The sequence below is a fragment of the Rana temporaria genome, chromosome 7 (genome assembly GCF_905171775.1).
Source record: "Rana temporaria chromosome 7, aRanTem1.1, whole genome shotgun sequence".
Taxonomy (NCBI): Eukaryota; Metazoa; Chordata; class Amphibia; order Anura; family Ranidae; genus Rana; species Rana temporaria.
The window spans coordinates 190728113-190737384 of record NC_053495.1 but is presented as its reverse complement, the minus strand read 5'-3'; the positions used below and the strand labels follow the sequence as shown (position 1 = coordinate 190737384).

The following is a 9272-nucleotide window of genomic DNA, read 5'->3' as shown; positions in this document are numbered from 1 at the left end:
GTCGGATCTTAGGGAGATCTATGCGGAACCTTATTCTATGAATCAGTCGCATAGATACCACCGACCACACTCAGAGAGACAACGGCTTTTTTAGGAGATACGCCGTCGTATCTCTTTCTGAATCCGGCCCCACTATTTTTAACTTTTTTATTTAATAAATATCACAATTTTAATTTTTTTTTTCCTCAGTTTAGGCCGATATGAATTCTTCTACATATTTTTGGTAAAAAAAATGCAATAAGCGTATATTGATTGGTTTGCGCAAAAGTTAGAGCATCTATAAAATAGGGAATATATTTTTGGCATTTTTATTTTTTTACTAGTAATGGTGGCGATCAGCGATTTTAATTGTGACCGTGACATTGCGACGGACATATCTGACACTTTTGACAAATTTTTGGGACCATTCACATTTACGCAGCGATTAGTGCTATAAAAATGCACTGATTACTGTATAAATGTGACTGTCAGGGAAGCGGTTAACACTAGGGGGCGCTGATAAGTTCCCTGGGAGTAATTCTTACTGTAGGGGGGAGGGACTCACAAGGGGAGGAGACTGATCATACAGATCAGTCTCCTCCCCTTGTGAGTCCCTCCCCCCTACAGTAAGAATGTGTGTTCCTCTGTACTGGGAACACACATCGGTCTCCTCTCCTCTGACAGGACATGGATCTGTGCATTTACACACACAGATCCATGGTCCTGCCGTGATTGCGGGCATCGCGGCCTCCGGGCACGCGCACCGGGTCTCGGGCGATGCGGCGGGCGCGCGCCCCCTTGCGACCCCAGAAGCTCAGGACGTCATATGACATCCACCCGGAGGGAGGGTTCCTGCCGACGTCATATTACTATGACTGGGTAAGGAAGTGGTTAAGGACTTTTTTGGCGTCACTGATTGGTTTAGGGTTAGTGTTCATGATAGGGATGTGGGGGCGGATGTTGCTGACTTGTCTTTAAAAGCCCAAATCTTTGCGCCAGGAGGTGGAGGCGGAGATCCCGAGCATGTGATCACTGTGACCCATTGTCACATGATTGGGAGCCCATCCCATAATAAATGGTGACAGCTCAGTCAGTGTGCTGGGAGCCCCATGAATGCACATACACAATATTGTCAAAAGTATTGGGACACCTGTCTTTAATGGCATCCCAGTCTTAGTCCGTAGGGTTCAACATTGAGTTGGCACCGCCCTTTGCAGCTATAACAGCTTCAACTCTTCTGGGAAGGCTGTCCACAAGGTTTAGGAGTGTGTCTATGGGAATGTTTGACCATTCTTCCAGAAGAGTATTTGTGAGGTCAGGCACTGATGTTGAACAAAAAGACCTGACTCGCCCTCTCCACTCAAGTTGAGGTCAGAACTCTGTGCAGGCAAGTCAAGTTCCTCCACCCTAAAATGCGCTCATCCATGTCTTTATGGTCCTTGCTTTGTGCACTGGTTCATTTTGGTGGAGGGGGGATTATGGTGTGGGCATGTTTTTCCAGTGAAAAACTTAGTTCCAGTGAAGGCAACTCTTAGGTGATCAAATACCACCAAAAGAGAGCTCTCTTTGTAAGGGGTACGGAGCACACATACGCATGGCAAAAAATGGCCTGGTCATTAGGGGAGTAAATCCTTCCTGGTCCTTAAGTGGTTAATGAGACATGCAGGGTCTAAGGCTGGGTATACACCCAAGACGGATCCGCCGCACAGCCACAGAAAAGAAAATCACCGACAAGAGGGAAAGCGGACATCTTGTTACACCCACCGGAGATTTACATTTTACACTTTTTTTTTAACAGTAAACTGGAGGTTATATAGTGAAATAGAGGACTAATGCCGCGTACACACGATCGGAATTTCCGATGGAGAAAGTCAGACCGTATGTATGCCCATCGGAAATTCCGATGAATTCCATCGGAGTTTAACCACTTCCATACCAGGCACTTATACACCTTCCTGCCCAGACCAATTTTTAGCTTTCAGCGCTGTTGCACTTTGAATGACAATTGCGCAGTCATGCTACACTGTACTCAAACTAAATTTTTATCATTTTGTTCCCACAAATAGAGCTTTCTTTTGGTGGTATTTGATCACCTCTGGGATATTTATTTTCTGCAAAAAAAAAAAAATGACCGAAAATTTAGAAAAAAAAAAGTTTTTTTTTGTTTCTGTTTTAAAACATTGTAAATAAGTACGTTTTCTCCTTCACTGATGGACACTGATGGTACTGCACTGACAAGGCACTGATAAGGTGGCAGTGATGGGCACCGATGAGGTGGAACTGATGTGGTGACATTGATGGGCACTAATATGCGGGACTGATGGGCGGCACGGATGGGCACTGATAGGTGGCACGGATAGGCAGCATGGATGGGCGGCACGGATAGGTGGCACAGATGAGCACACATAGGCGGCACGGATAGGTGGCACGAATGGGCATGGATAGGCGGTGCGGATGGGCATAGATGGGCACTATCGTATGTGTTGTACTAATGGATGCCAATCAGTGCCAAACAATGCCTGCCAATCAGTGATGCCCATTGTGGGCGCTGATTGGCATCCATTGCGGCACTGATTGGCATCCATTTTTTGTGTCCTTCTCATCCCTGGTGGTCTAGGGTGGCATACCTTTTTTTTTTTTTTTGCATTCCTGGTGGTCTAGTGGGCATCCCTGGTGGTCCAGTGGGCATCCTCGGGGGGGGGGGCTGTGCTGATAATCGATCAGCACAAACCCCCCCTGTCACAGGAGCAGCCGATCGGCTCTCCTCTACTCGCGTCTGACAGACGCGAGTGAGGAAAAGTCGATTACCGGCTTTTCCTGTTTACATCGTGATCAGCCGTGATTGGACACGGCTGATCACGTGGTAAAGAGTCTCCGTGAGAGACTCTTTACCTTGATCGGTGTTGCGGGGTGTCAGACTGACACCCTGCAACAACGATCGCTGCGATGCGCGCCCCCGGGGGAGCGCAGCGCCTCAAAATCCTGAGGACGTCATATGACGTCCAGTCAGGATTCTACAACCACTTTGCCACCGTCAATATGTGATTGGCGGGCGGCAAGTGGTTAAATAGAGAACATGTTCTATTTTATTCCGATGGAATTCCGACGTGCTTTTGGCCGGGCGAAAGCCCAGATCGCGTGTACGCGCCATTAGGACTCCATCTAGGATCCATAGCTGGGGGGCGGGGCTGGGAGCATTCAGGTGGCAGCCCAGTCGCCAGGTCGAAACTTCTGGTCGCCATGGCGACCTTGTGTTTGTCAAGCCCCTGTGTTACGTGCGTCATTTACAGCACAATCTGATTGTACGATCTTCTTTAGATTGGAAGACTCGGTATCAGCTCCTGGTTAATGTCCTCACAGATCTGTACAGAGGTGAGAACACACAGGACGATCCTCTCCAGGAAGTGTCAGCACTGTACACGTCATTATTATTAGTATATACACCCCTCCCCTCCCCTCTGTATATACTCCCTCCTGTGTACCTCTCAGAGAGCTGTACTGGGCCAGCCTGCGGTGGGTCTCCCTCTGTAAGTTCAACTGATCACCCATCTTCACTCCTGTCACCTCAGACAAGACAAGACACGTCACGGCACGTCACGGCCTACTCCTCGCCCCGAGCGGCCATCTTTGTCGAGGGAAGTGCCCGAGAAAGAAAAAAAAAAGGATCCCTGCTGCAACTGCGCATGCTTAAGGCACAACAAGCCGAGCGCAGAGCTGCTTCTGCTGCTACCGAACACACAGCCTGAGGAGAATTAACCACTTGCATGCCGCTAGTATAGGAGAGTACAGCGGGACGCGTAATACTTGAAGAGGTGGCGTAGTTTTTTCTTTTCCTCCTTGGTGGTTGTTAGGTGATAGGGCACGGCTTATTAAAACGGGGCGTGATTTCTCACCCCGGGCATTGGCAATAGGACACGCCTTACTTTTGTAAAGGGCGCGGTTTCTTAGAACAGGTATGGGCAGTAATGAGTGACGGGGCGTGGCTTCTGTGCACAGAGCTGAGTGTCTGCAGGCTGTTCACATCATTTGTAATAAAAGCATCTTCTGCCATTCTGAAGCTTCCCTCCAACCACTTTGCATATTATTTTATATAGACTGTGATTCTGTACTTGCCAAATATGCTGCAGAAATCTCCACCCCTTGGGCTAGATTCAGAAAAGAGATACGACGGCGTATCTCCTGATACGCCGTCGTATCTCTGAGTCCGGCCGTCGTATCTATGCGCCTGATTCATAGAATCAGTTACGCATAGATATCCCTAAGATCCGACAGGTGTAAGTGTCTTAGGCTGCAATTCCACACTGGCCGCTAGGTGGCGCTTCCGTTTTTTTACGCGAGGAATATGCAAATTAGTATTTACGTCGATTCAGAAACGAACGACCGCCCGTCGTTTGCGTTTGGCTTTTTCCGGCGTATAGTTACCCCTGCTATATGAGGCGTAGCTAATGTTAAGTATGGACGTCGTTCCCGCGCCGAGTTTTGAATTTTTTACGTTGTTTGCGTAAGTTGTTCGCGAATACGGCTAGACGTAATTTACGTTCACGTCGAAAGCATGACATTTTCCCGACGTCATTTGGAGCATGCGCACTGGGATTCAGTCGCGGCCGGCGCATGCGCAGTTCGTTCGGCGCGGGGACGCGCATCATTTAAATGATACACGCCCCCCTACCCGCCGAATTTGAATTCCGCCGGGTTATTTACGCTACGCCGCCGCAGCTTTACAGGCAAGTGCTTTGTGAATAAAGCACTTGCCTGAAAAACTTGCGGCGGCGTAGCGTAAATAAGATACGTTACGCCAGCAGAAAGATCCGCTGATCTTTCTGAATCTGGCCCCTTGAGTCTGGCTTAGGGTTGCCACCTTTTCTTCAAACCAAACCCCAACACTTTTCTGGCGCACTCCATTTTTTTTGTAGCATACACTATATATATATAGACAATAGGATTGTAAAAGATCTCGGACACCTTAAAAGGAGTAGTAATACAGTGTGCTGTGTACACCACGGTGAACAGAGGGTGTGGCCACATTGCGTTAACCGTGGAAGGGGCCTAAATGAAACCCACCATACCTACAACACCCCTTACTATCCACTGCAGCCAAACCTTCCACTGACAGTTCAAAGTAGCCCATCCTACCTATAGCAACCCACACTATCAACACCGCACCAAGGTGGCCCATTCTATCTCAACACTTCAAATCAGTCGATCATATCGAAGGCCTGTGGGATGGACGGGGTGACCGTAGATGGACGGGAGACAGTGGGATGGACATTGGGACCGTAGGATGAACGGGGGGACAGTAGGATGACGGGGGGGGCGTGGGATGGATAGGGGGGACCGTGGGATGGACGGGGGGACAGTGAGATGGACGGGGGACAGTGAGATGGACAGGGGGACAGTGAGATGGACAGGGGGGGACAGTGAGATGGACGGGGGGACAGTGAGATGGACGGGGGGACAGTGGGATGGATGGGGGGACAGTGAGATGGACGGGGGGACAGTGAGATGGACGGGGGGACAGTGAGATGGACGGGGGGACAGTGAGATGGACGGGGGGACAGTGAGATGGACGGGGGGACAGTGAGATGGACGGGGGACAGTGAGATGGACGGGGGGACAGTGAGATGGACGGGGGGACAGTGAGATGGACGGGGGAATGTGGGATGGACGGGGGACAGTGGGATGGACAGGAGGACCGTGAGATATACAGGGGGACTGTGGGATGGACAGGAGGACCGTGGGATTAAAGGGGGACAGTGAGATAGATGGGGAACAGTGGGATGGACAGGGGACAGTGGGATGTACGGGGAGACAGTGGGATGTACAGGGAGACAGTGGGATGGACGGTGGGACAGTGGGATGGACAGGGGACAGTGAGATGGATGGGGGACAGTGGGATGGACGGGGGGACAGTGGGATGGACAGGGGGACAGTGAGATGGACGGGGGGACAGTGAGATGGATGGTGGACAGTGGGATGGACGGGGGACAGTGAGATGGACGGGGGGACAGTTGGATGGATGGGGGGACAGTGGGATGGATGGGGGGACAGTGGGATGGATGGGGGGACAGTGAGATGGACGGTGGGACAGTGGGATGGACAGGGGACAGTGAGATGGACGGGGGGACAGTTGGATGGACGGGGGGACAGTTGGATGGACATGGGGATAGTGAGATGGACGGGGGGACAGTGAGATGGATTGGGGACAGTGAGATGGACGGGGGGACAGTGGGATGGACGGGGGGACCATGAGATGGACGGGGGGACAGTGGGATGGACGGGGGGACAGTGGGATGGAGGGGGACAGGGGGGACAGTGGGATGGACGGGGGGACAGTGGGATGGACGGGGGGACAGTGAGATATACGATCGTCACGTTGCAGGGAGAGAGGGAGGACGATGGGGGACTCATTTGGGAGTGCTGCTCACCTCTGAAGGTGGGGATGGGGGGGGTTGCTGCTGGCGGGAGAGAGTTTATTGGAGCAGGGAACAGGATGAGGCACTCACCACTGTAGCCACAGGAGCAGTGGGAGTGCTGCTGGTGGGACTGGGGGGGGGGGGGGGGGCGTCCATCCCAAGTGAAGGCATGGTGCTGGTGGAGGACTGCAGGTACTTTCTACACTGGCTGGGACTGGAGTTTATGCTGTGGTGTCCGGGTTACAGGAGAATACAAACCCGGGCACAGTTTTTTAAAAACCGGACTGTCTGGGTCATTCCCGTACAGGTGGCAACCCTAGTCTGGCTGTAGACATTTTAACTGTGGGCAGCTGAAGCTGCTGTGTGTTGCAGTGTTCACTTCCTGGATTTACACAGACACACAGATGCACACCCCCAGCTCTGCAGCTCTCATTGGCCCTCTTATGACTCACCCCCTCTCTTCCTGCCAAACTCTCATGAGATTGAGAGAGAGAGCTGTGCATGATGTCATAGGCCTAGGCTAATGACCAGTCAAGAAACAGGAAGTGGGCTGTATAAAGTATTTTTACTGGCAGAAAAAAAATTTTTTTACTATACAGCAGGGGTCCGGACCGTCCGGTGCGTCCTGGTTCACTGTTTCAGGTCCCATTTCAACCCAAATTGTTGGCTGAATTTTGGCCTAAAATTGACCAACAAAAACGCACAGGGCTCTTGTGCAACTTCGCACCGGAACCGAATCGGAGTTATGTGAACCAGCTCCATAGAGAGCCATTCACATTCTCCTGCTATTGCGTGTTGGATACGGGGATCCCGCATCGAATTCGCAATAGTGTGAACCCGGCCTTACTAGGGAACCCGCTTAACCACTTGATCGCCCCCTAGTGTTAACCCCATCCCTGCCAGGTACAGTCAGGCCCCTTTCACACTGGGGCGGGCAGGTGCGGTGGCGGTATAGCGGCACGATTTTTAGCGCCGCTATACTGTCGTATTTACGGCGATATTCAGCCACTAGCGGTGCAGTTTTGTTCCCTGCTAACGGCCAAAAAAAGGTTAATACCGACCGCAAACTGCGGCTACCGACCGCAAACCGCGGCTACCGCCGCGGTTTGCGGGCGGTATTACCGCGGTGTCCCATTGATTTCAATGGGAAGGAGCGGTAAACACCTCGCTCCTATACTATACCACTCCAAAGATTCTGCTTTCGGGAGATTTTTTTTCTCCCGCCAGCGCATCGGGCTTTCACATTGAGAATGCTGGGGCAGTATTATTTTTAGGTGCTATTTATGCGCTATTTTTAGTGCTAAAATACGTGAAAATACGCCTGAAATACGCCTCAGTGTGAAGGGGGCCTCAGGGAAGGGGTTTTACAGTAATCAGTGGCTATTTTTAGTTCTGATCGCTGTATAAATGTCAATGGTCCCAAAAATGTCAAAAGTGTCCGATCTGTCTGCTGCAATGTCGCTGTCCCGCTAAAAATCACCGATCATCACCATTACAAGTAAAAAAAAAATATAATAAAAATGCCGGGCCATATTCTCAAATAATTTACGCCGGCGTATCAGCAGATACGCCGACGTAAGTCCTATCCTATGTTTAAGTGTATTCTCAAACTGAGATACACTTAAACATGCCTAAGATACGACGGCCAGCGCCGTTGTATCTTAGGCTGCAATATTTACGCTGACCGCTAGGTGGCGGTCAGCGTAGAATATGCAAATGACTAGTCACGCCGATTCTCTAACGTACGCTTGCCCGCTGTAGTGTTTTAACGTCGTTTACGTAAGCGATACGCGGCGTAAAGATAAACATGCCCCCTAGGTGGCGTACTCAATGTTAAGTATGGCCGTCGATCCCGCGTCGAAATTTGAAAATTTAACGTCGTTTGCGTAAGTCGTCCATGAATGGCGCTGGACGCCATTTACGTTACAGTCAAAACAAATGACGTCCGTGAGACGTCATTTAGCGCAATGCACGTCGGGTAATTTACCCGACGGAGCATGCGCATTACGATCGGCGCGGGAGCGCGCCTAATTTAAATGATCCACGCCCCCTACCAGGATCATTTGAATTAGGAGGGCTTGCGCGGGTGGACTTTACGCGACGCCGCCGCAAGTTTACAGGTAAGTGGTTTGGGAATCAGGCACTTGCCACTTAAACTTGCGGCGGCGTAACGTAAAGGACATATGTTCCGCCGCCTCAGATCTTTAAGAATATGCCCCGCCATAAATATTTCCCCTATTTCTAGATGCTATAACTTTTGTGCAAACCAATCAATAAACGCTTATTGTGATGTATTTTTACCAAAAATATGTAGAAGAATACGTATCGGCATAAACTGATGAAGAAATTCATTTTTTGGATATTTATTATAGCAAAAAAGTCAAAAATATTATTTAAAAAAAAATAAAAACCACAGAGGTGATCAAATACAACCAAAAGAAAGCTTTATATGTGGGAAAAAAAGACGTCAAATTTGTTTAGGTGCAGCGTTGCACGACCGCGCAATTGTCAGTTTAAGGGTTTGTAAAGGTACAATTTTTTTTCCTAAATAGCTTCCTTTCCCTTAGTGCAGTCCTCCTTCACTTACCTCATCCTTCCATTTTGCTTTTAAATGTCCTCATTTCTTCTGAGAAATCCTCACTTCCTGTTCTTCTGTCTGTAACTCCACACAGTAATGCAAGGCTTTCTCCCTGGTGTGGAGTGTCGTGCTCGCCCCCTCTCTTGGACTACAGGAGAGTCAGGACGCTCTCTATGTTGCAGATAGAGAAAGGAGCTGTGTGTTAGTGGGCGTCCTGACTCTCCAGTAGTCCAATAGAGGGGGCGAGCACGACACTCCACACCAGGGAGAAAGCCTTGCATTACTGTGTGGAGTTACAGACA

General features: G+C 50.1%; 1 protein-coding gene across 1 annotated transcript in view; it reads right to left on the bottom strand.

Annotated features, from left to right (window-relative positions):
- Positions 1-3838, bottom strand: part of FPGT (fucose-1-phosphate guanylyltransferase) — a 15811-nt gene extending 11973 nt beyond the window's left edge. The window contains exon 1 of the mRNA XM_040360699.1: positions 3462-3838. Within this exon, the coding sequence (XP_040216633.1) occupies positions 3462-3528 (67 nt within the window). The 5' untranslated portion in view covers positions 3529-3838. The remainder of the gene's footprint in view (positions 1-3461) is intronic.
- Between the last annotated feature and the right edge of the window lie 5434 nt (positions 3839-9272).